The 26,771-nt window shown below is 46.6% G+C and overlaps 1 protein-coding gene across 5 annotated transcripts; it reads left to right on the forward strand.

The window, feature by feature from the left end:
- The first annotated feature begins 609 nt into the window (after positions 1–609).
- On the forward strand, positions 610–22,468 carry LOC103183495 (A-kinase anchor protein 2). Of its 5 annotated transcripts, none has more exons than XM_007901009.2 (5): positions 610–770; positions 4,070–4,259; positions 17,579–20,029; positions 20,410–20,567; positions 20,827–21,139. In XM_007901009.2, exons 3-5 carry the CDS (start codon positions 17,950–17,952, stop codon positions 21,010–21,012), a joined length of 2,424 nt encoding a protein of 807 aa, XP_007899200.2. In that variant the 5' UTR covers positions 610–770; positions 4,070–4,259; positions 17,579–17,949; the 3' UTR covers positions 21,013–21,139. The 5 variants fall into 5 exon arrangements, with proteins under 5 accessions (XP_007899200.2, XP_042198714.1, XP_042198712.1 ...); XM_042342780.1 differs by lacking the exon at positions 20,827–21,139 and adding an exon at positions 21,773–22,468 and having other exon boundaries at positions 614–770; XM_042342778.1 differs by lacking the exons at positions 610–770; positions 4,070–4,259 and adding an exon at positions 6,912–7,159.
- The last annotated feature ends 4,303 nt before the right edge of the window (positions 22,469–26,771 follow it).

Consider the following 26,771-nt stretch of genomic DNA (forward strand, 5'->3'; position numbering starts at 1 on the left):
GGGAATGGACCCAATCTCTGCCCTCACTCTTAGAGTAATAATAATCCTTGCATTTGATACAGCTCCTTTAACGTTGAAACATCTCAAAGCGTTTTACAGTGTATTTTATTTGGGCGAAGGCAGCAGCCAATATGCATCCACCCAGCATATATTCCACAAACACCCCGGAGATGAACGACCAAATTTATCAGGGCGGCGGTAGGGGGGGGAAGGATTGTTGGCCAGGACACCGGGAGGAGAGAAAATCCCTTCGCTTTTCGAGTTGCGCCAACAGAATCGTTAACGTCCACCTAAAGAGGCGAAGGCTGGACTTCGATTTAACCGTCTCATCCAAAGGACAGCACCTCTGACAATGCCGTGTAAACCCTTAGCGCTGCATTGGTGCGTCAGTCTAGACTGTGAGCTCAAAGTCCCAAGGTCGCTGGAGAAGTCAGAGCTCAGGCAGTTTCTAATCAAGCCATTGGTTTCGATAATATTTGTTCCTCATTCTGAAATTGTTCACTTTTCTTTGCCCAAGGGATATTCTTTGTGGATGACACCTTCACGTGTCCGTTGTTGTTGTTGCCTGGCAGGGTTTTTATAGTTTCCTAGGGCAATTTTTTTTGGGGGGGGTGGTGGGTGGGGGGGATTACAATGTTTGTTTTTAAACGGCGCAAAGTTCTCGGGGCCAAAGTACGATTTTACAACGATTTTACGTTTATACAGTGACTCAAAAGTGCTTCGCTGAGACGACTGGGAGCCAGAGCTGGTGGGGGGAGGAGCTGAGGAAGGTACGTGCGTGTGTGTTTGTGTTGGGGGGAGGGAGGTGACAGGAAGCTTAGTGCAAAAGGATGGTCTTAAGGCAAGTCTTAAAGGTGGGAAGGAGGGAGCAAGGAGGAGGGACTCACAGCATTGTACCACAAACAGCCATGGAGTGGATGAACAATTTTATTTGGGGGAATGTTGGCCTCTCAAAGTCCTGCTGATGAGCAGAGCCCTGGAATACTGTGGACCCTTCTAGAGAGACCGCCACAGAGGGTGGGCTCGATGCTGACTATTGCCAAGCAGGTCGCCTTGAAATCAACTGAGCTCCAAGGAGATCCCCCCCACCCCACCCCACCCCTCACACACACACATCCAACCGACACCCCACCCTGCAACGATCAAGGAAGCTGCTGTAAACATTTATGAGGCTGAAACCAGCCCAGCAATGCTGAATGACAGAGCTATTCATTCGCACCACACAATAGAGGGATCAGCCAGGTATGCGTGTGAGTGCAACAGGAACCTTTCATCATGTTGCTGGAATTTGTACGTCAGGAGCACCCCTGAGCTATGGATTTAACAAAACTTTAATCCTTGCCCTTCCCCCCCACCCCGCCCCCAGCCGATGAGAATACCAACATTTTCCTTATCACAGCAAAATACAGCCAAACAAACGTATATTTGGATTTTTTGCTGGTGACTAATAGTTTCTAGCTCTTGTTCAAACTATTCTGAGAATGTTTTCGAAATTGCTGTGTTGGGTGTGTGCCCGCTATGTCGCCAGCAATAATAATAATAATAATAATAATAATCCTTGCGTTGATATAGCTCCTTATCCTGCTGTTGAAGCATCTCAAAACGCTTGAGAGGATTTTACTGATATTTATAGTAGAGTCTGCGTATTTGTAGGCCAACTCGGCAGCCAATTTGCGTACAGCAATGTCCATCGAACAGCCATAAAGTGAACGATCAATTTTGTCTTGTCCAGGACAACAGGAGAAACTCACTTTTCTTTTCAAGGGGATCTTTAACATCCATCTGAACAGGCAGACATTGGCTTAATGTATGTCTCTTTTGAAGCACGGCATCCCCAACACTGCGCTAGAGTGTCAGCTTAGACTGTGAGCTCAATGTTGTGACATGGGGCTTTTACTCAAGAAAAAAAAGTTCGCCACCGCCAGGTGTGTGTGTGTGAGAGTGTCGTATCAACACACACCTGCTGCACCAACTACAGCGTAACTCTCAGTCATGAAAATAATAATAATCCTTGCATTTGACTTGGCGTCTTTGTACATCATTGTAACATCTCAAAGCGTCTTATCACGTCGTTGAGACGACTCAAAGCGCTTCGCGTGATGTACTTTAAAGTGGAGTGACTGTATATTTTGTGAGTGAAACACCAACGCATTTTGGGAGCGAAACACAACTGCGCCAGTGAGAGAAACTCCCTACTCTTTTCGAATAGCGTCATGGGATCTTTAACATCCACCTGATTTAACGTCTAATCTGAAGGACGGCACCTCCGACAATGCAACACACCCCCAGCATTGCGTTGGAGTGTCAGCTTAGACTGTGTGATTCCAAATCCCGACGTGGGGCTTGAACCCACAGCCTTCTGACTCAGAGGCGAGATCGTTACCACTGCACCAGACAGATGAAGAGAGAATGCAGAGGCCTTGGGAAATTGGTGAATGAAGTCAGAACACCAAGGCTAGTGGCCATCTCGGCTACTGGAAGGGTTGATTCCTTTGCCTGACCAGGACCAGCCCAGCAGTGGAGAGGAATCAGGTCAGGTCAGGTCAGGTCAGCGCTGCCTCGTGCCTTATCGCATTGTAACATCTCAAAGCGCTTCACAGACACTGCTTTTGAAAGCCAAACGAAGCAGCCATTTTACACTCAACGAAGGATCCTGCAAACAGCCATTGGGTGAGTGGCCAACGCATCAGGAGGGTTGTCAGACAGGACAACGGGAGAAACTCCTTACATTTTTTTTCCCCAACAGCGTGACGAGATCCACATTAACTTTTCACCTGAATGCTGCTATGACAGCGAAGCGTCAGCCTAGAGCTGGGGATCTGGTGTGGAGACTTTGAACACTGACCCAGAGGTGAGCGCCCTGCCTGCTAGCCAAGCCATCAGCGTCCCAGCACCATTGCGTCAGAGAATAAACAAAATTCTCGTCCCTCTGTGTTGGTGGCAGCTCTCACGGTAGCCAGACCTCAGGTTTCATTTGCTGAACTTTGCGAAATGGCAGAGTTACCGACTGGGCTGTTGTTTTTGTTGGCGCTAAAAAAAAAAATGAGCGGTTTGTGGCTTTTCAGGGAAATTCAAATCGAGCAGACGGAATAATGTGGAACTTTCTGATTCACGTCAGATCTGATTACTCGCTAATATTCCATCCCTGAATCAGCATTATTTACCCCCGTTTTGCAGGACCTTCTGGGTTTCAACGGCTCCAGCTACTTTTCTTCACAGTTCTCAGGCATCATCACGCTTTTGTAATGAACGACACGGTGTCACACTTGGTAACAGAATGGAATCGAGCCCACCCTCTATGCCGGTCTTCAGTCCGTTCCTGAGCCTGGCTGATGCGCAGTATTCCAGGGCAATACTGACAACCCCCCCCCCCCCCCAGCCTGGCTCATCGGCAGGTCATGGAGGGGAAAGGCTGTCTAGTCACTGGGGGTAGGAATTCTTTCCACTGAGCTCCCGTGTATATCTCTATCTTCTGGCTGCTCCTTTCCTACGAAACAACTGGGGGCCTTTTGACCCATTATCTTAGTGTTGAAGCTATTGTTGCTTTTTTCCCTTATTTATTTCACCCACTAAACGCAACCGATCCACTTTACAATGTATCCTGTGAAGCGCTTCGAGACGTCTCAACAACTTCTAATGCAAGGATTATTTTTAATATTATTAAGTCTCTGTTAAGTGCCACATCACAAACTTTCCCCCTGTCCTCTCTGTTGGGAGTGCTCTTCTCTTTCACTCTGTCACGCATATTTCTCTCTCTATTGCTCCTCCCCGCCCAGTATTGGAATGAGTTGAGAAAACAGGTGTAACACTTCCTCTGTTAAGTTCCACCTTGCGTCGCTGACTTTAGGGTAAGAAGTCATCCAACAAGTTTTTGTATTGACCTAATGGACGTTAGGGGGAGGGCGGAATGGGGGTTGGGGGGGGGGGGAAGGAGGGAGGGATTGAGTGAATAGAAAACGAAAATGAATGGGAGTGAATCCGAAAGCAGATTGGCTGTGAGTGTACAAGACAACTGGGCGCAACTCAATCTGCATCCAGAGTATAACGTCCTCCTTTGAACCTTGTGCAGGTTAGATCAATGGAAATACCAGAGACTGTGACACACGGAGCTGTCAGGAGTTACTCGCCTGCTGTGAGAGATACTTGGGAGCTCTGATAGCCAAGAGGAGCTGAGACGAGAGAAGGAGTGGAGAAAGATGTTTAAGTATACTCCGCCATGGATGGTCATGTGTCAAACGATGGACCAGGGGAATAATAAGGTGAGCGTGTGAGGTGCACTGTCTCCTGCCCTCTCGATTTGCTGGGGGTGGGGGGGGTTTGTTTTTCTCTCTTATTTAGAAGTCAGCCGGGTTTCTGACGCGTGCGGAAACCCATCACCTCGCTTAAGAGTATCCAAATCAGACTGGGAATTCCATACATGTCACCTACAGGTGGATACTCCCATGTTTTGGAATGGAATGCGCACTCTCTCTCCCCAGGGGGATGCATCTTACTTAGCCAACTCCAGAGAGTATTAGGCGCAGGGCAAGGGCCAGCCAAGGCTTGGGGCCCCCAGAGTGTGTGTTGGAGTAACTGCTGGAATTTAACCAGTCTTTGCTCTTGAGTGAGTGATTGTGGACTGGGACTCAATGCATACTGCTTTGGGATGTTCTCTCCGCTTGAAAGGCGCTATACAAATGTAAGTTGTTGTTGTTGGGAGGTAGGAGGGTGGACAAATAGAGTAAGTCTATTGCCCTGCCTTTTGATGCACTCCACTTTACAGTATATTCTATAAAGCATTTTGAGACATCTCGAAGACGTGATAAGGCGCTACATCAAATGCAAGGGAGGTTTTGCCCAGGAATCGAACCCGGGTCCTCTTGCTTGCGAGCTTTAGAGCAGTAATGAGGAGGTTGAGGAATGTGAGGGGCAGGGAGTAAAGACTTTCTGACTGGAGGACAGGTTCTCTACTGAACTACTGAACACGTCAAGTCAGCTTGTGCGTGTGTGTAGGGACGAACAGGAATGGGAATTTCATGTTACCAATTGAATAAGAACAGGAATGCAATTGGTTCTGTAGCTCCACTCTGGGTATATTTGTTGTGCTCCAGGGTGAGGGAAATGGAGACAATGGGATTTTGAATTGCGGAATGGAAACTTTTATTTCTTACTCCCTGGGCTATGTCCTCTGACCCGACCAAAAGGGTTCCCAGACACCTGGCTGTTAGCTTGTGAGAGCAGCTTGTGATGCTCCTCACTCCAGGTTTCCGTGGGCAGCCCTGATGCTGTGGTGGATGGAGCTCCAGCTTAACATCTCAACCATCAGGTCACGCTTTAAACCGAGGTCCCTTCTGCCTTCCCGTGAAACTGTCAGAAAAGAGAAGGGACTTCTCCCAATGTCCTGGCCCAGATAAGATCAATCATTGACTGTGTATTTTGTGGACGAAACGTGGGACATTTGCTAAAATGTGAAAATCAGTTGCCACGTTGCTTACAAACACTCAGTGACGACACTTGACAGCTACTCCCTGCGAAATGCTGTGAGATATTTTGTCAGTATAGGCTCTGTATCAGTTGTAAAGATCGTTATTTTGTTTGTAGGTCAAAGGCCTTTTTAGAATCAAATAAAAGACAGCCCATCACTGCGTGTTTTATTAGGACTGTAAAAAGCAACCTTGCCATTTAGCTCTGTTATCATGGTTAATTATACATCGGGGTCTAACGTGCAATATTGCTTATCAGGATTTCTTAGTAAGGAATCTGAACTATGCCAATGGGGATGTACTTTGCATTTGCCTCCAAATACAATCACTACACATTACACCAAAACCCTGTGAATCACTTTTGAGATGTCTTGACCATTTGATAAGATGCTGTATCAAATGCAAGGATTTTTATTACTATTATTATTTCCCACTTGCGTGGGTTCCCACTTATAATAACAATATAATAATCCTTGCATTTGACATAGCACCTTATCATGTCGCTGAGACGTCTCAAAGAGCTTCACAGAATGCACTATAAAGTGAATTGACTCTATATTTTCTGCACTTGTGCAATTGCGCAGAGCAGCGTGCCCTAAACAGTTGAGGATTGATTGACCAAATTATTATTTTTTTTATTTTTTTTTGATTGGATTGAAAGGGTTCCACCAGTCGACTAACAATCAGGCTCCTACTTACTGCTAGGTAACCGGAGGCGTGTGATGTAAGGAAACTTGCCTAAGGTTTCACCTCATCCCCGTAAAGTGCTTTGAGACGTCACTCTATGTCACAGACGCTATAGATACTAAGATTGTTCCTGTTGTTGTGTAACTCACACAATTGAAGAGCAGAAACCGGCTAAACCGGTGCTGAAGCATTGCATTCTTTTAAATGACAATTTGTTTTGCAGAAGATCTGGGGGTGTGAGAGTGGGATCGGATTAACAGTCAATTCATTTTACAGTCTATCCTGTGAAGCGCTTTGAGATGTCTCGAAGTTATGATAAAGCGCTATATCGAATGCAAAGATTATTATTCTTAATAACATCTAGAGGCTGTCCCTTTGAAGAGAGCCAGTTTATTATACTGTACCTCCTTCAGGCCTCACTTAGAGGTAGGAACAGGTGACAACTGTTGCACATCCAATTTACTCCCTCCCCCAAGAGCCTGCAACACACCTTTAATTAGGAAGCTCCTTTCACTCTCTTGCAATGAGTAGATTGATTAGCTCGGCTGACCGTAAGGTTATTTAAATAGGCTGAGGGGTCATTAAGTAGTGGTTAAGTAAGTGGGTGGGGCGGTTGATAGGGGTAGTAGGTAAAGGTGGGTGAGTGAGTAATAAGTAAGTACGTACGTATGTACGTACATACGTAAGAAAGAGGTTGTTGAGTGTGTATTGAATCTGCCCTCTCTAGAGACAGGATCTTTAACTAGTTTCTCTTTTCCAGTATAACAAGCAATCCTGTTCTTGATCTAACCCCGTAAATTGTGTGAGTGAAGTTATGGACAGTGATAGAGCTCAGTAAATGAGAGGTTGCCAAGTACTGTAGTTGTGAAGGAGGCGACTGGAACACTGTGGGACCTGTTTGGTGATCTGAGACAAAAACATTTAGTGTGCTTCCTTCAAACAATTTATTTCAAAGAACACTTTATCTCTGGGAGGTAGTTGATTTGGAATAGCTCCTGAGCCGAACAAGGGTGAGTAACCTGCAAGAAAGAGCTTGTGTTGAAACGGATGAACACTCTGGTCTGTTCTCACAGTCTGGGACATGATGCCTCTCTCCTCTCTGTTTGGAGTCACTGATCAAAGCTTAACTAGTCCACAATTAGATCTAATTCTGAAGTTGCAACCGTTCATTATATTGCCTGGTCTACGCCTACGAGTTTGCTAACCACTTGATCCAGACACATGTTAGGTGTTTGACTTGTTTGACTCCTTTAGCACCTTAGCCATGATCATTCTGTTCTGTATTGAGTTGAGTTATTTAGGGTATTACCTCTCAACCGTTGCTGCTCTATAGGAAAGAGTCTTAACAGCTCTTCGTAGCCATATCTAAAAAAAAATGTGGTCACTCGCTCCATGACTGTTTGTGGGAGGATGTCTCAAAGCCCTTGACACTGTTGGCTGGGTACCTGAGTAGGTGGGAGGGAGGGAGCAGAAGGAAATGGGGAGAACAGAAAGCATAAAGGACACGTAACCAAACTGAGACAAGAAATGTTAGTATATATTATAACAGCTGAATAGTTTTCAGACATTCAGAGTTGTCCTGTGGCTGTAATGTTCTTGTGAAGTGCAGATAACTGGAAAGCACTGAAGCTTCACATGACTTGATTTGACCTTATCCGCTTTTTCAAATGATACAACTATATAACTTCCTCCCCCTCCCTCTCTCTCTCTCTATTTCCCCTTCCCATCTCCCTGGTATTCTCTACTATAAAGTCTCGCTCTGTCCCTGCTATTGTCCACCCAGGAGTTTGGCTAATCACAGCCGTGGTATTTTGCTGAAGGACTTGCACAGTAACAAGGACATCGAGGGTGTGTAAAGTGCCTGCGAGGATGTAATGCAGCCAAAAGTTACAGACATTATATAATCAGGCTTGGATTTAGACAATACAAATTGTCCATGTTTCGTCCTCTATTGTTTGACCCTGTGTGTCTCTGGCTCACTGTCTTGTGTCTCTGTGTGGATAGGAAAGCACAGCTTTGTTATTCTTTCTGTTGTAAAATAGTTAATTCTGTGGAAAACCACCTTCTTTCTGCAGCTAGTTCGGTTTAGTCCTTTTTAAATATAGAAAATCTTTCCTCTACCCACGGCATGGGCGGGGTGAGCAATTTGCTGTGTTAATAATCCTTGCATGTAGCGCCTTATCGTGTCGTCAATATGTCTCAAAGCGCTTCACGGGATTTACTGTGCAGTTGGGTGACTATGTATTTTGGGGGCGAAACCCGGCAGCTAATTTGTACAAAGTAATGAACCACAACCAGCTCTATAGTGAGTGACCAATTTTATTTGAGGGATTGTTGGCCAGAACATCGGGGGAGAGAGAAACTTCCTTTTTTTGAATAGCGCCATGGGATCTTTAACATCCACCTGAGCTGGCAGACAGGGCCTGGGATTAACATCTCATCCGAAAGACGACACCTCCGACAATGCAACCCACCCCCAGCGCTGCATTGGAGCATCAGTTTAGACTATGTGATTTCAAATCCCGAGGTGGGGCATCAATCCACAACCTCCTGACTCGAAGGCGAGAGCGCTACCAACTGAACCAGTCTAACACTTGCCAAGAAGTATTAACCGAGTAATATTAAAGAGTGTGGGGAGCGAGCACGAGAGTGTAGTTAGAATCAACAGCTCGGATAAAGGTGGGGGCAGGGGGGGGGGGGGGAACGCGCTAGTGTTTGACTTGGTGGGTGGAATGGCCAGGTTCTGCGGTGTAGCATTCCATCAGATGCCCGCAATGCACTCTGCGAGGGTGGCTCCACGCTGACGGAAGGTAAATCAGTCTGTGCATCTCGGCGTGTCTGCACCGTTCTGCCTCATTGCTTGAAACGGCTGAAAATAAAAGCGCAATGGCATCATTTCCCTTTAGATGTATCCTGTCCATTGGATTCCTTGCCAGAAGCAAACCACAGCCCCTCCCTTTCTCCAGGGTGGGTGGGGGGGGGGGAAGGCGCGGTAGTGAGTCATGGTAATGTACTCTGTGTGTGTGTGTGAGAGAGAGAGAGAGAGCAAAACTCTAATCTCGGCAGCCCGTGAGCACATACTGGCCAGACTGCTCGCAGGTGCAGCTCTCTGCTCAGAAACGACAGGCCAGGTAAGTTTTGTGCAAGTGTTGGAAACCAGAGCAAAATGACCGAGGGTGCTATTGGGCGGCCGATCGAACCTCAGGGTCTCTCTGAGTGCTGCGGTCAGTGAGTTGAAACGGAATCAGTGTTTACCTCTGTTCTCCCAAACTGCCTGCGAACACCACTTCCTTGATCTTTTAGAACCAGCAACGCTGATTCTTTCCAGTATGCAGTGCAGTCGGCAAATCATTAAAGACGGCGGCTGTCTGTGATTCGTGATGTTAACTGAAGAGGGAATGTTTAGTGAGAGGCAGGGAACGTTGCAAAGGGTTTGAACTTGTTACTGTTGATAGCTGTCAATTGGAGCCACAACTCTCTGCTCCCAGTGCTGTCAAGAGTAACTTTTTTTAAACCAGCGGTAAATTTCAAGACTTGGCACGTATCCAGCAAAGGCCACTCGACCTGAATAAGAAAACAAAAAGAGAGCATGCACTTCTGCGATGCCTTAACGCGTCTAAAGTGTTTTATGGATAATTACTGCCAAGAGCTAGTGAATAATGCCGTGGGATTTTTAACGTCCACCTGAACAGGCAGACGGAATCGTTTCATCCATAAGCACCTATGACAATGCAGTGAAGTGTCTCCCTGTGTGATGAGCTCTCAAGGCCTGGCTTGGGGTCTTGAACCCACAATCTACTGACCCAAAGATGTGAGGGCAACCAACCTAGCCAGATGAACATCAGTGCTTTGGCTTGTTGGACTAAGAACGTACTGTATCTACATCTCCCAATTCTCATTGATACGCCAGATACAAATAATAATAATGATATAATAATCCTGGCGTTTGATATAGCGCCTTATCACGTCGTTGAGATATCTCAAAACACTGTAAAGTGGATTGACTGTATTTTGTGGGTGAAACACGGCAGCCAATTGCACACAGCAGCATCCCACAAACAGTCGTGGAGTGAGAGACCAATTTTATTTTGAGAGATTGTTGGCCAGGACACTGGGAAGAGACAAACACCCTTCCCTTTTTGAATCCTGCCATTGGATCTTTAGCAACCACCTGAACAGGCAGACTGGACCGCAGTTTAACATCTCATCCAAATGGTGGAATAGACCCTTCACGTATTGCCAATGCCTTGCATGTATCAATTGGCCTGGCTTTTTGTGTGTGTTTCCCAGCGTGTCTCCTCAGTGCCAGGTCAGCCCTTCTGACCTTCTCCCAACCTCAGCACAATGCAGGATCTCAAACCACTTTCTGCACTAAAATGGCATCTATTGTTTACGGTTAAACCCGATCTTTGAACACTTTGTTAGAAATCAGGTGAGTATCGTGAATCTCAAGAAGGCAGGGGATCAGTCTTGCTGGTCGGACACAATGAAGCCTTTGCTAGGGTTGTACTCGGGATTGACTGGCTCTCTGTAAACCTCTAGCTCAGACCAGGCTTGCTTGGAACCATCACTCTGTTGAACCAACAAAATGTTGCACTGTGAAGCACAGCTGGAACCTCACCTTCTCCATGATTTTATTGACCCAAAATAAGCCCTGAAAGCCCAGGAGCTGAACTCCAACACACTCACTTTCCATCACGAGAACGGAGGAGCAGGTTGTCGTAACTAGAAGTTATTTTGCCCACAAAATACACAGTCAATCCACTTTACAGTATATCCTGTGACGGGAGCCAAACAGTTGAAAGAAGTTGAGATTTTCAGAACTTGTCTGATAGTTGTTCTAAAACTCTATATAGTCCTGGAACCTAGGGTAGGAGCAGAGACGTTTTGAGACATCTCAATGACTTGGTAAGGGGCTATGTCAAATGCAAGGATTATTATAATTAAAGTGCTTGAATAAAAAATATGTTGCCATTACTAATCAGAACTTTAATTGCTGCTGGACAGTCTCATGCTACCATTCATTTCTTATCTGGTGAATTGTTTTTTTACTCTTAGCAAAGCAGGGTGGCTAGTCCTGAGGGTAAAATGGAAGCCATGTTTGTTTTTTCAGCTTCCAAGTTCTCCCCCTCCTCCACCCTCCAAAAGAAATTGGGTTGCGATCAAGCGCTCCGGGATGCTACCCTGCATGGAGGGCGCTATATAAATGCACCTTGTTGTGGTTGTTGATGTTAGACTATCACTGCACTTGTTTGTCTTTTGGCTCTTTGAGGTACAAGTAGATTTTGACCTGCTCATACCCCACTCCTAGTAAAGTTGCAATAAGACTGGAAGTTGGGACTAATAATTGGTAAGATGGGCTGAAGAGCCTCCTTCGTTGCTGAAATAGTCTGTTTCTATGATGAAACTGACCCTAATGTCTGCCGATGTCACCATGTGCGGGGTGGGGTGGGGGGGAGGGAAGATAAGGATGGGGGTTGGAGGGGAAGGGGGAAAGGCAAAGATGATACAAAAAGGAAGGGGGAAGGATCCAACAAAACTTATGAGGGCTAATTGGAAAGGAAATGGGCAGAAACTGCCTAGTTACTGACAGCCTCATATCTTTTACATCCTGTTCGGCCTTGTTACAATAAAAGTGTAATAATTAACAGTACTTCCATTTAATACAACTTCATTGCATCGTAATGTCTCAAACCTCGTCAGTTAAAGTGCAATGACTATTTATCGGCGAAGGCAGCAGCAATTTGGGCACAGCAATGTCCCACAAACAGCCATGAAGTGAATGCTAATTGTTGTTTTAAATCTGGGAAACTGTTGGCCTTGACACTGGGAAGGAGCTCAATTTACCATTCAAATAGTGCCATGGGAGCCTTAACGTCTACTTGAAGTGGCAGACAGGACCTCAGCTTAATGTTTCATCCTAAGAATGGTACAATGCAGCACTTCCCCACTGGAATGTCAGCCTCACAGCCTTTCGAACTCCATCCCACATTCCTTTTTCCTCACTCCCTCCGTTGCCTCCTTCAAAGTGCATCTCAAAACCCTCCTCTTCGGCTTGCCCTCCCCGATCCCAACCTCCAGCTCGGGTCCAAATCCCTGACTGTCCAGCGCCTTGGGAAGTCCTCCTGACGTCAAAGGCGCTGTGTAAATGTCGTTTGGTATTGTGTTGTATGAGCTCAAAGACCCACCATTGGAGCTTGCAACCACAACCTTCTGAATCACCAGTGGCGAGAGTGCTACCAACTGAGCCAGGTGGACAAAATTATTACTTAAGTCGAATTCTAGAAAATTCTGAGGCATTTCGACTAGCTCCACCTATTTCTGATGGGGTTGGGAGGTGGGGGGTCCCTTAAAAAGTGATTGCGTGACTTGAGGGAGTGGTGTCGTCCTTACACGGCAAAGCTTTTATTTGTTTATGTTGATTGCACTTTGCTTTTCAAGCGTGTGTTAATTCTCGGAGCAGGAAGCTCCCATGTTGAAACGAAAGAGATATTTCCTCTCTCTGTTGGAAAAAAAATTGATTTGTTTTTCCCTGCTGTAAAGAGTGTGGACAGAAGTGCAAAGCTTCCTGTTCAGCGTTCTCTGAATATAATCTAATACAAAGGCTTTTTTCCTTTCGCCCCCCCCCCCAGCCCACCACCCGCCTCCCCCACACTTTCTTTTGGGTTGAGATGGAAATGTAATAGATGTGATGATCTCTAAATAAACAATGCGGACAGTTGTCACCTTTCGCTTCAACCCGGAGGCCACTGTCGGGGTTGGAAGAGTAGCGAGTTGGCCAACAGCCTCGCTCATCTGGATGAATTCCTGGAATTACTGTAGCCTCTTCTGCTTATCAGGGGTGCACAGTCCACACGGGCGTGCCTTGTCACACTGAGAGCGTCCAGGTTCAGAGCGCAGCACCGCAGTTTGACGCTTTAAGGCCCATCTTGGAGGGATTATACCCATTTCCATCCCCACACCCCCACCTACCACCACCCCCCAACCCCCTCCCCCCACTTCCATTAAATTTCTGGATCTGTCGATTTCCGAAGCGGATGTGAGTAATGATCCAAACTGCATTACCTTGTGTTAATCTCTCTGTATTGTGCTCGTGAAGGGTTTCTTTTTGTAAGGTATCTGGCCGCGGATGTAATATTTTAGCCTTAAACTAATTGTGTGTCTTTTTGTTTCCGTTGGGATTGGCTGAGCAGCTGCTTTGTGGAGGTGAGGACTCGGTGTTGCAATATAAGCATATTGCTATGTGTTCCGATGTAGTTATGACAGAGAATAAAAAGTGTGAGCAGAAGGAGTGCTTGTGGGGAGAGACTGTTGGCACAGTAACTACCTCGTGGAAACCGTTAATGCTTCGTTTGGAAACTCACTCAGAATATGGTCGTGCATCAAACCTGCTTTGGAAATGGGATTCTACAGTTGTGCTAATTGTATTTAGCAAGCGAGGGGCTGAGGCACACAGAAACATTATATTCCTTGCATTTTGATGCAGTGCCTTATCACATCGTTGAGACGTCTCAAAGCGCTTCACAGAATATATTATAAAGTGGATTGATTGTGTATTTTGTGGGCACAATGTGGCAGGACCCTTGGAAAGCCTCGTTGACCACAACAGCTGATTCAGATGAGTTTTACCCAAATGGCTTAAGATGCTGTCCATTGACTACTTCAAATTTAATTCTGGTCCACCTCGCCAAGGGCAGCAATTAGCTGCTGCGTTTCACCCATAAAATACACAGTCAATTCACTTTGCAGAATATTCTGTGAAGAGCTTTGAGACGTCTTAAGAACTTGATAGGGTGCTCTATCAAATGCAAGTTGTTATTATTATTTGGGATGTTCCTATTGGCTTTGGTGCCTTGTTTTAGGCAGGAGAATGTCGGTTACTGGTTGTTTTATCCAGAGATCTCTGTTGGAAAATCCAGTGTAGTGTTTGGCGTGGACAGGTTGGGGTTTGCTAAGATGTTTCTCATGAATGAAATCCGTGCTGGGCCTAGCAGTGAGTCTGACGTGAATGCTGCACAGGTCAGGGAAGAGTTGAGTGTTTAAGTCATATAGGAATCCAGAAAGAGAACCTTTTCCACCTTCCCTAAGAATGCCATAAGCAAGTCTATGTCCTACTGCCTCCAGGCAGAGATCAATTCAGCACAGATCAGGCATGATTGCTGGGTTATTCTCTCTCTGGTCATAGTTGTGGCTATACTGATGGATTCTTTTACCGTCGAGGTCTCTGGAAAATCTCATGCTAATAAAAGTTTTGACCTTTGAGCAAATCCAACGAAACTACACTCTAAATTGGTTTCTAGTTACTCTCTGTTACGCACAGAGCTCTTTGTAGCTGATTTTGCTTTAGATATTGTCTACTCCAGGGCCATAAGTAATGTGCTGATTCAGACAGCATAGTCTTGAAGTGGTTTAGTGGGTACCGTGCATTTCTTTGTAACTTTGCTGAGTTAATGCCAATTACCTTCACTCCCATCTCTTTTGGTCTGTCTTCAACTTGGCACAAATCCCAACTCTCTTGAAACTTGGTAAAGTCATCGTATTATTGATTCTTTATCACTGTCCCTCCCCACCCAAATCACTGTCATTTTTCTATCTTATTATTATTTCAGTCTGTGCTGGAACGTGGCTGGGGATTGGAAGGAGAATAGAGGCTAGAACTGGGGAAAAGGGAGTTCTCTCTGGACCTGGAGAAGGGGATAAGGAAGTACACGTGTCGAGCTCTCCCTGGACTAGATATTGGGTGAAACTGCCTTCTCTTTTCAAATACTGCAGTGTTGTGGGATCTTCAATGTCCACCCAAACGTGCAGTTGGGACTTTGGTTTAACACTGGAGTGTCAGCTTAGGCTGAGTTCAGAGTCCTGACGTGGGGAGTTGCACCCACAACCTTCTGACTCGTCTGAGGCGATACTGAGCCAGCCTAGCGGATGGGGAGGGAAGTGATCTTTCACGTGTGTGTGTGTGTGTGTGTGTGTATGAGAGACTGTTCATTTTCTCAGAATTGTTCCTCACCTTTATCAGGTTGGATAGGTGTTGGCAAGATGCCACTAACTTTTTTTTACGACATTCTCAGTGTCTTGTTGCACGCTACCAACTTTAGCTTCACCCACTTCGATTGGAAAATCCAAGGGTCAGATTTGTTCTTCTCAAGTCAGAAATCTTTATAAGGAGATTGGAATCTGATTTTGCTTACTCAGGGTTGGGTAGAAAGGTTTCCTGGTGCTGAGCTGTGTTTCTAGTTGCACGATTTGCTGTTAAGTGCAGAGTCACCTGCTGAAACCTTGATGTTGATCAGCTCAAGGGCTTTGGCCTTTGGAATCTTGTAAATTTCATAAAAATTCCATGAATGCTTTGCAATCATAGCTCATTGATTGTTGCAATAAAATAGAATAAGAACATAAGGATTTGCTGGGCAAAAGAAGACCGACGTCCATCTCGTTTGCCTTCCAGCATCCTGGCAGTCGCTTGACATGTTGTGTCCCAAACTATATACTGTATCCCACTATATTATTTTCTAGCAGAAAAATCACACCTTATCATGTTGTTGAGAGAATTCTCAAAGATGCGTTTCACTATCCAATTCACTATTCAATCCACGACTGTTTGCGGGACGCTGCTGTGCGCAATTGGCTGCCGCGTTCTGCTCACAAAATATACAGTATGTTCTGTGAAATGCTATGAGACGTCTCGGAGACGTGATAAGGCGCTATATCAAATGCAAGGTTTATTATTATTATTATTATTCACAGAATATATTGTAAAGTATGTATTTTGTGGGGGAAATCCGGCCCCCAGATAGGCACAGAAAAAACTCGGGGTTTCATTTTGGCTCCTGCCGGCAGCAATCTTGCTCTGGGTCTGAAGGCTACGAGATCGAGTTCCACGGCAGGACTTGAGCAAATTTGTAGGGCAAATTTCCTACAGTTGAACGTGAACAAGACTGGGCCCTCCTGATTGGGTCGCGCCAGCGCCTCTGCACCTCAGGCTCTGGCCGCAGCAACCTCCATGGTTGCACACTACAACTCACCAGCCAGTCAGGAAGCTGGGCGTCTTGTTCGACCCTCAACTGTCTTTTCTTCCCCACATCCAAACCATGACCCGCTCTGCCTTCCCTCACCTCCATAACATGGCCCGACTCTGCCACTACCTCACCCCTCAGGCCGCTGAAACTCTTCTTCATGCATTCATCACCTCCAGGCTCGACTATGCAAACCCCCTGCTTGTCCCCCTTCCCAACTCCTCCCTCCACAGGCTGCAGATCATCCAGAACTCTGCAGCCCATTTCCTCTCCTGCAACAAACTCTGTGACCCCATTTCCCCCCCTCTCGCCCAACTCTATTGGCTCCCTAACCTTCAGAGGATCCAGTTCAAGATCCTGGTCCTCACCTACAAAGCCCTCCATGGCCTCGCCCCACCCTACCTTTGCGACCTCCTAACCCCCTACCAACCCACCCGTTCCCTCCGCTCAGCCGGCTCTGGCCTGCTCCATGTCCTCCGACCCACCCGCCCCACCATTGGTGGGAGAGCCTTCAGCCATTCTGCCCCAACTGCTGGAATTCCATCCCCCAGTCACTCCGCCTCGCCCCTTCTTAGCCTCCTTCAAGTCCCGCCTCAAAAGCCTCCTCTTCGACCATGCCATCGGCCACCCCGCTTCCCCTCCCCTCCCTTCTTCCCCCCCTCCCCGCCCGACCCCAACTCGGGTCTGTAATGTTGTACAATGTCCAGCGACTTGAGACAATTTCCTGATGTGAAAGGTGCAAATGTAATCTTGTTTTTGTTGTTGAACTCATAAGCTTGTGCTGGACTGGAGAGGTGTTGGAGGTACTATCATTGAGCGAGACTGAGACTAAGTTGTACCCAACTCCTCTATGGGCTAAGATGGAGCCAAGCCTCTCTGAGCACCAATGAGCCATTTAGACCAGGTGTTGGCATGTTTCAATGCCAGCTTGCACTGAGGTAGCTGATATTAGTGCTCGAACTCCTGTCCGAGCTAACAATGGCTTCTGTGCCAAGTGCATGGAGGAGGAGGTAAAATCAGTCATGTTTTAAGCTCCAAATTATCATCACCATCTGACCTGCTGGAGCCTGATCCACATTCACATGTGAATGTCCGATGAAGGAGGATTAGGCTCAATTGTGCAGTCGTACATTCATCCAATGTTTGGACAAAGCTTGTATTAAAAGGGAAGTTATTTGGAAACCCATGGAACGTGGCTGTCAGTCTGATTTAGTTTGGTAGCACTCTGGTCTCTGTGTCAGAAGGCTGTGGGTTTTAAGCCACCACGTCAGGTCTTGGAATTTGCATGGTCCAGGCTGACACTCCACTGCAGTGTTGTAAAGCCTTCTCCGCCTGAACCAGTACAACTCAAGAAGGACCAGAACGTTTCTGCCCCTTAATGTAACCCAAACTGTTTCTCTTTCTGCTCGACAGAAATTACAGGTTTCTGGGATCCCGGTAAAGGAATCTGAAGAGAAGGCAACGGGAATTGAGCAGCAACGCAGCAGCTCCGAAGAATCGTTACAGAGCGAGCGGCACTTGGAAGAGGAACTTCCAGGAACAGCAGAAGACGACAAGGCATCGGGGAAGGGGTGGCACAAGTCAGATTTTGGGTCTCTAGGGAAGGAGGTGCCCAGAATCCTGCGGAGACTGAAGATTGCCAAAAGGAAAAGAAGTTGCCCAAACTTCTGGAGGATGATCTTGTGTTCTGTGAAGAAGTACTGAAGGAAGAAACTGTGGCCTCTGAGACCCCAACATACACCCCAGCGCAAGTGGATCTGCTGCTCGAAGAGCCTTTGATACCAATGGAAAGAAGTAATGGAAGCTTGTACACCTCGCCTCCCAGGGTGATGGGGCAGAAGATTGGCCCCTATGATCTCATTGACTTGAGCCCATCGTGCATCAAGTCAGAGAATCCCAGAAATGAGTCGTTCGACAAACACAAGGTGACTTTGGTCAACGTTGATGGGGATGGACATCCTGCCCTTGAAAACAGCTTTGTGCTCGATACGAGTCCGGGCACGCTGATCGATCTGAGGCCGTCCGTCTCGGTCATGCCAATGTCTCCCATTAACAGCGGCGACGGTGAAGACGTCATCATCCAGGCAAAGAAAGTTGCCGTCGCACCAGATGAGCATTTGGGAACTTCGAGAGGTTTTTTCGCCACCAAGGCAGACGGCAGAGAAGTCTGGATCCCCTCGCCCGACCGAGACTCCAAGCTGGCCACGATCAGGAAAGAGAACAACCACGACCTGAGGGCTTACGAGCTGGAGAATAAACCAACGAAGCTCTTCACTGCCGACGAGGAAGAGAAATACCAGGTTAAAGGTGCTGCCAAAGTTCTGGAGAACGCAGAGTTGCTTGAACTGGATAGAAGAAAGCTCATTAAAAGCCAGGTCGTCAAGAGGAACTCGGCCATGGCGGACAGGTGGGGTTCAGTGGAACAGCTGGACTGGGAGGAAAAGCCAGCGCTCGTCAGGCTCGACGACTTCTTACAGAAGCCGGACCAGGACGTGAGGAGCAGCCCTTTGCCGTTCTCCGCCGAGCCGGCTGCGGCCGATGCTGAGAGGGTAGACACTGTGCAAATAAACTTTAACGTAGCTCGCCAGCAGTTCCTCAGGATGGAAAAGACCCACCAAAGCTCTCCTCCTCAGAGTCCCCGCCTGTTCTCTCCTTCTTATAGGGCTTCAACCAGTTCCTTCAGATTCTCTGAGGTGCCCAAGCCGCTTCCCAGCAAAGAGGACCAGAGGCTGGAGACCAGCCCAGGGAGTGTTGTAAAGGCTGTTAAAGTTAATTATAATCCCTCCGAAGTAAGGAAAGATCTCACTAAAGCCTCTGTGAGTGATAGGGCGTTCCCTGCGACTAGTCTGGAGAGCAATCACTCCAGAAAGCTGTCTCACACCCGTCCCAATCTGACCATGTCCTCTTCCATAGATGATCTGGATTCTGGGTTGGGCGAGATGTCTACTGACTGCGGTTTAGGGTACAGCAGTGATGGGGGAGCATCCAATGAGATATTGACCGCTGACGCCGATGTTTTTGAACCACCGGAGCAGAAGTCTGGGGAAACGCCGATTGAGAAGGAGATCCGCTTGATGATGGAAAGGGAAGAGAGCCTGCGTAGGGAGCGAGGGATTAAGTCTGTAAGCAGCGAGGAGATGGTGGAAATCAAGAGCAAACCTCTTCTGCGCCAACTCCCGCCCGTGTCCCCGTTCTCCAAGGGTAAAGACAAAAATCGCATGGTCTTCTTCGTTCAACGAGAAATCGAGAAGGAGTCCAAGAGGGAGGAGGACCTGAGGCAAGAGGGGAAGGTGAAGGGGATGTACGACAAAGGAACCCCGAAAGAGCTGGACGAACGCAAGAAGATCTTTGAGCAGCAAGTGGATGACGTGCCAGTGATGCCACAGAAGAGGCGATCGATGTTGGTCAGTTTCGCCTCGCAGGAGTCTCTCGATATGGATTTAATCCTGGAAGAGAGTCGTGGCTCAGCTAGCGAGAGTGGCCCAGTCCTGGCTAGCTCCACAGCAAACCTCAAAATGGTCATAAAAGAAAGCCCAGAGTATGGGTTGCACAGTACAAGGCCTTCTCAGTCTGAGGCCAGGAAACCAAACGAGGCCAACAAAGCAAACAACGCCTCCAGAGGAAACGACCCCAGAGGAAATAAGCAAGTGGAGACAATCTCTCGTGAGGTGGGCAGCGAGTCGCCCGGGGATCCATGCGCTGTGCGGCCCCTGAAGCACAGAACTGCGTTTTTAATCGATCGGGAAATCGAGGAAGAACAGCGTAGAGAGGAAGAACTTCAGACACTGAGGCAGAAATACCAGAGCGCCAAGAACTCCTTCACCAACAACCTTGACCATCACCCACTTCCTCCAAACCTATATGGTAAACGGCCTTGACAAGAACACGTTTGCACTCGTACATTACAGCGTCTTTCACGTCAGGGGGAATGTCTCAAAGCGCTTCACAGAATGGGCTGCGGGGTGGGGGGGTCTGGGCTGGGGGGGGGTCTGGGCTGGGGGGGGGGTCTGGGCTGGAGGGTCTGGGCTGGGCATTGGGGGAGCTGGGAAGGGAGAGGGAAAGGTGAGATAAAGAAAAGTCTTAAGGGCTGGCTTTTAAAGGTTTGGAGGGAGCAAGGCACAGTTCGGCACTAATGTTGACCTCCCGCATTCTGTAAACTGATTTCATCCATTGTTCAAAAGAGTTATTGTCTGTTGTTACTTTGACATTTAATCTTTCTTCAACGTTCTCGTCTTTCTCCACAGCATCAAAAAGTGCTTCCGTTTCATCAGAGTCTCACGTCCCTGAACTCCCAGCCTTGACCAGACAGACCTCACGACCTGGGGCTCCAGACAGCAAGCGAGGCACATGGGGGGATGAGGAACGGAGAGGGAAAGTTCAGGAGAAAAAAGAGGAAACTTCGGTAAGTGTTTTGGCTTTTTTTTGTTTGTTTGTTTGTTTGTGTTCTGCACCCAATCCAAGAGAAGGGACAAGGCTCCGCGAGGTAAGGATTTGAGTAGTATTTGCCGCTTGTGTTTTAATGTCTGCTGCTCCCTTCCAAAGACATTCTGGAGGTGGCGCATTTTGCCTTAAGATGTGTGGTCAACCTTGTAAAGCCATAACCAGAGCGGCGTTCAACACGTTGCACAGCTTCTAATGAGGTTTCTTTTAAACTTTCCCAGTACGCTGGTATTGAACTTTCTGATGACGTGAACACTGAGGTACCTGGCCTTCCTTTGGCATGCTTGCCTATCGTAACAGCTGCTGTGCATCCTCGACCTGCTTCGTGCATGGTTCTCACTAACCACCTGGCTGCCCGGAGTCCCGAGCCGGGAATGAACCTTGTCCCGCACGCGCACCCCGATTGACTCTGTTGTGAACGGTTGTGAAATGCAATCTCGCTTTCAAAACCGTTCTGTGTTGAATCCAAAGCAAGAGGTTTTCCCCTCTGGAAATGTAACCTCTTTCTCTCTCTCTCTCTCTATCTCCCCGTGTACAGACAGAGCACGCAGTGGGGTGGGGGGTGTTGCAGTGTCAGGGGTTCCGTCCTTCGGATGAGACGTTAAACCAAGGTCCCATCTGCCTGCGCGGGTGGCTGTTAAAGAAACCCATGATATTATTCGGAAAGGGAAGGGAGTTTCTCTTAAAATGTGTTGTTCCCCCCACCCACCCCTGCTGCCTGTTAACTTATTAACACAAACTATTATTAACTTTAATATTAATACTTAATATTAGTATAATATATAATAATATTTATATATAATATTTATATATAATAGTCATATATAATGAGAGTTATATATACTATAAAATAATAGTTATATATGGTTAATAATATTATTATTATTATCATTAACTGTTAGCTTATTAACACTAAGTTGCATTAACGACCAGACCCAGTGTTGCTGGGAGACTGACCTCCGGTTGCTCAGCTTTTACTAACCTGCTTTCGTTTTGAAACCACTGACAATAAATTGCCGGCGCGTTCAGAGAGAGCCTGGCCATCAAACCCGCTAACCAGTGAGAGACCGGCTTGACATCCACCTCCCATGAAAAGTTATCGAGCCATCGGATCCTGACTCTCTCTCTCCTCTCTCTCTCTCTCTCTCTCTCTCTCTATTCCTGTAGGTGGTCGAGTCTACCAGAGTAGCGCGACGAAAGAACGACATGGCGTTGCGTTGGGAAGCCGGCCTGTACTCCAACAATGAAGAGTGAAGCCGCCTCGTGCCTCTTCCTATTTAAAGCACAGATAGATGTATATTGGCCTTCGGAAAAGCACTGCCCTTGTGAATAGAATTGAACAGTTTCTTGCAGTTTTGTTAACTGATTAAGAGATTATAATATATGCAGTATAAATATATATATATATGTGTGTGTGTGCGCGCGTGCGCGAGAGTTTGTACATCTCTGTTTATTTACTTCTGACCTGGGAATGTTTTGGCGCTCCATAGTCTCTGAATGCTGCGTATTACTTTAGGGAGAATGATTCTCCCACCCTGCTTCCCCACCCACACACACGGATGAAGGAAACGAATGTCAGTTCCTTCGCCCGGGGCTTCTTCCTGTAAAGATTTCATGAGAGATTTCTGGTGGTAAATTGAAGTGCGTTGTTATTGCCGGGATTAAAAAAAAAGCCTACCTTTTTTGGCGAGCTTTTATTTCGAAGCGAATGTTTTGAATCTCGTTCTGAATTATCTTGAATTGGCTTTTTTTTCTCTTTTTTTTTCTCTCTCTCTCGAGTAAGCGATCTCTTGCTTGTGTGCCATGATGCATTATATTTAATAATCAATGAATAAATAAAGTGGTGTCTGGCATTTGATGGAACAACACTGACTTGTACCATTAATTTGTGTGTGTGTATTATTTATACATATATTGATTAATATGGGGAGCTGAGTCCTGTAGCGTAGTGTTTAAAGCGCTAGTTTCGCAAGTAAGAGGACCCGGGTTCGATTCCCAGACAGGATGAAACGTTAGGCAAATTTCCTTACTCCACACGCCTCTGTTTACCTCGCAGTAAGTAGGAACCCATTTGTTAGTCAATTGGCGGATCGCTTTCCCTGCGTAACAATAATCCCATCAAAACAAATTTGGTCACTTAATCCAGGACCGTGCGGGGACACGGCTGTGTGCAAAGTGGTTGCCACGTTTCGCCCACAAAACACGCAGTCAACTTCGCTTTACAATATATTCTGCGGTGCGCTTTGAGACGTCTCAACGACGTGATAAGGCGCTGTATCAAATGCAAGGATTATTATTAATATGTGTGTGTTTGTGTACGTGCACAGAAGTATCTGAGTGTGGGTTTCTATTGATGGCTGACTAGCTGTTGGTGTCTGACTGTGTATAAGTTTCTGCTGCCCTCTGCTGATCCCCGGGCGCTGTAGCTGCTCTTGCATTTCGCGTTCAAATGTCTCGTTGCAACCACTTCTGCTGCTACTGTCTTTGCATAGGGCGGAGGAGCTCAGGCCAGGATGTAATGCTCGAATTGCCCACGAGGTGTCGCAGTAATCAGCCTCCGCGCTGGGAGGATCAGCACCACGTCAGACACCAACAACAATTTGCATTTACGTAGCAAACACTGAGAAGCAGGGAGGAGTGCCCAGGTGTCCGCAGGGGAGCGGGGGTAACTGTCCGGCCAGCTTTCCCGCTGCTTGTCCAGCTAGGAACACCCGACCCGCTGGGGCTGGGGCTTGTAGGGTTAACAGGAGCTGAGTGGGAAGACTCCCTGCCCCCAGTGACTGGTCTGCCCTTCCAGGTCCTGCCCATGAACCAGGCTGAGCTGTGCTGCCATCAGCAATGAGTGCCCTGGAATACTGCGGACCCGCCCGGCTCAGGAAACCGGACTAATATTTGTTGGTATCGAGGGCGGGTAATTGAACTTGATGTACAGATCATCCATTGACAGTATAGAATGGAGGGACAGTCTCGCGGGGCTGAATGGAACTACTCCTGATTCTACATTTCTACCAAAACCACCACAGAGGGCTGACTCGATTCTGACATCTCTAACCCCCCCCACCACCCACCCAAGGAGAGTAACAAGTGGATAAATGGGCAGAGGATAAGCTCTGGGCGTGTTGTAGCACAACCTCCTGGCAGCAGGTCAAAATAATAATAATCCTTGCATTTGATAAAATATTATTCACTATTTTAAAAAAAAAGTATTCACTGTAAACCCTCCAAGATGTGCTGTATAAATTGAAGTATTGTAATTGTAGTGGCAGAGAGAGCCCACACTTTGGAGTCAGGAAAGAGCCAAGGACGCAAACAGGATAGCTGACGGACGTGGATAGACACTGGTCGGAGATCCAATAAGTCCTTAAAACCTCGAAGCCAATCGGTGGTGGCCAGTGGATCCTGGTGAGGATAGAGTTACAAATACACAGTCACTACATATTGCATTACATGAAATGTTGCGAAGCGCTTTCAGATGTCCTCCTGACATGAAAGGCGCCGTATCAGATGCAACAGTCATCATCAACGACGACTGGTATTTATATTAAAAAAATTAGAACCGGTCATTGACTTCATGGCTGTTTGTGGGCGTTGCCGGGTGTAAATTGGTTGATGAATTTTGCCCACAAAACACACGGTCACTGCACTTTACAGCAAATCCAGTGAAATGTCTTCCTGCCATGCAAGACACTATGTCAAAGGTGAGGATGGCTACTTATTAGAATGCCCTTCATGCAGTGTATCAGAAGTGCTGATAATATTAATATTAATACCCCTTTGGGCACTCGAAGGATGTCAAGGCCATGGAGAGGGTAGAGAGGAGAATCTCTAGGATGATGCCAGGGAGAAAGGAAATTGATTTTGAGCAGAGACTAACTAAGGTAGGTTTGTTTTCATTAAAACAGAGAACATTAGACCTTAACCCCCTCCCGCTCCCCCCACCTCAAAGCTAAACGTGGTCAAAATTATTCTAAGAGGAAGAAAAATAAGTGGAAGTGATTTCCAACGGTTGATGAGTCAGTCACCAGAGGGCATTCATTTAAGATCGTTATCAAGGAAAACAGCAGGAGAGGTTCAGAGAATTTTCTTACTCACACGGAAGGGTTATTACGACATGGATTGCTCGGGGCTAAAAGTGTTGTTGAACCAGACTTCGCAGTAACTTTTTGAAACGGGGGAAATAGAGAAATATTTGAAAAGGGAAAATCATGAAAGAGTTTGGGAAAAATTCAAGGGTACAATAATCGTAATGCTTGCATTTAGTATAGCGCCTTATCACGTCGTTGAGACGTCTCAAAGGGCTTCACGGAATATAATAAACTCGAGTAAACTGGATTGATTGATTCTGTATTTTGGGGGCGAAACCCGGCAGCAATGTCCCACAAACAGTTGTGGATTGGAGGGGTTATTACCCCTGGAAAGCGATCCGCCGATCAGCTAACGGCCGGGTTCATATGTTGAGACGCCTCGAAACACTTCACAAAGCAATTGGCTGCCGTGTTTCGCCTACGAAATTTGCAGTCAATTCACTTTACGGTATATCCTGTGAGGCGCTTTGAGACGTCTCAACAATGCGATACGATGCTACATCAAATGGAATGACGATGATGATTATCATTTACAGAATATGCTGTAGAGAAACTTGACTGTATATTCTGTGGGTGAAACGTGCATCTGAAACTTTGTCAGACGACCAGCACGCAGCAGGCAAGCTGAGCTGAATGACTGATTTCTGTGCTACAAAATCCTTTCACTATGATTCTGTCTCAGCTGCTCAGCTCCTGCAGAACGAGATCCTCTTTATTCCCCACCCGAGTCTCTGTCTTCAAGTGAAACTTTGCAATAACTTTTGTGAAGCAGAAACCAACACTGAGTCCCTCTCTGGATGGAAACCCTTTAGCTCATAATAAACCCACATCCAGATTAGGAATAAACGAGCTCTGAGGCTAGTTATAAACCGAACACTGAGCTTAGTAATAAGCTATTATTGACGTTAATAATAAACCATAGTGGAGTCCTGCAGCTTAGTGGTTGGACTTGCAAGTGAAAGGATCTAGGTTCAATTCCTGAGCAGGGCGAAATGTTAGGCAAGTTTCCTTACTCCACAAACCTCTGTTTACTTAGCACTAAATCGGAATCCGGTTGTTAGCCGATTGGCGGATTGTTTTCCAGGGATAATCATCCCTTCCCCCCACCCCCCACCAAAAAAAATAATATTTTGGTCACTTCAATTCACGACTGTTGTGTGGGACACTGCTGCGTGGCTGCCAGTCAATGCACTTTCCAGTATATTCTGTGAAGGGTTTTGAGACGTCTCGAAGACGTGATAAGGCGCTGAATCAAATGCAAGGATTGTTATTATTATAATAAACTAGTACTAAGGTTAGTAATAAACTCTAAAACTGAGATTAGTAATAAACTAGTACTAAGGTTACTAATAAACTATAAGATTGAGGTTAGCAGTGCAGTGAGGAGAGGTAATTGCTTAATTGAGAACATTCATCTGAAATTGAAGTAATCCTTAAAGTGATCCTTGTGTAAATTTAGACAAAGTTCACCCAGTATTAAGCAATCCCAAGCTTTTTCCCCAGAAACTCAGTGGATGAGTAACACTAACATTGGTTCAATGGGTAAAATGGTCTTTTCCTGTGCTGTCATGTCTCTGACTGTGTGATGAGCTATAAAACCGCTCGCAGTAATGAACTAGGATTCATTCAGTGGGAAATGCCAACACAAACAACCTGATCTGAACTCACAGAGCTTCAATTCGACCACAAACTATACAGTCAATTCACTTCACAGTATATTCTGTGAAGCGCTTTGAGATGTCTAGAAGGCAAGGATTATTAGTATTATTATTAGTCAATTGATGCTCCTATATAGCGCCTTATCACATTGGAACGTCTCAAAGCGCTTCACAGGATTTATCGTGGAGTATAGTGACTATGTATTTGCGAGCAAACTTGGCAGCTCATTTGCGCACAGCAATGTCCCACAAACAGCCATGAAATGAAACGTCATTTTTTTGTTTGGTGGGGGATTGTTGGCCAGGAAACCGGGAGAGACTCCCTTCTTTAGCAGGCAGGCGGGAACGCCACTTAACATCTCATCAGAAGGTCGGCGCCTGCGACATTGCTGCGCACTCCCCCATCACTGCATTAGAGTGAGG

The sequence above is a fragment of the Callorhinchus milii genome, unplaced genomic scaffold (genome assembly GCF_018977255.1).
Source record: "Callorhinchus milii isolate IMCB2004 unplaced genomic scaffold, IMCB_Cmil_1.0 Scaffold21, whole genome shotgun sequence".
Taxonomy (NCBI): domain Eukaryota; kingdom Metazoa; phylum Chordata; class Chondrichthyes; order Chimaeriformes; family Callorhinchidae; genus Callorhinchus; species Callorhinchus milii.

What these genes read in the sequence shown, in the direction of transcription:
- LOC103183495 (XM_007901009.2), top strand. Translation starts at nt 17,950, where the DNA reads ATGGAAAGAAGTAATGGAAGCTTGTACACCTCGCCTCCCAGGGTGATG. An exon ending in ACTTCCTCCAAACCTATATG is followed by an intron (nt 20,030 to 20,409) that starts GTAAACGGCCTT and finishes CTTTCTCCACAG; the next exon opens with CATCAAAAAGTGCTTCCGTT. An exon ending in AGAAAAAAGAGGAAACTTCG is followed by an intron (nt 20,568 to 20,826) that starts GTAAGTGTTTTG and finishes AAACTTTCCCAG; the next exon opens with TACGCTGGTATTGAACTTTC.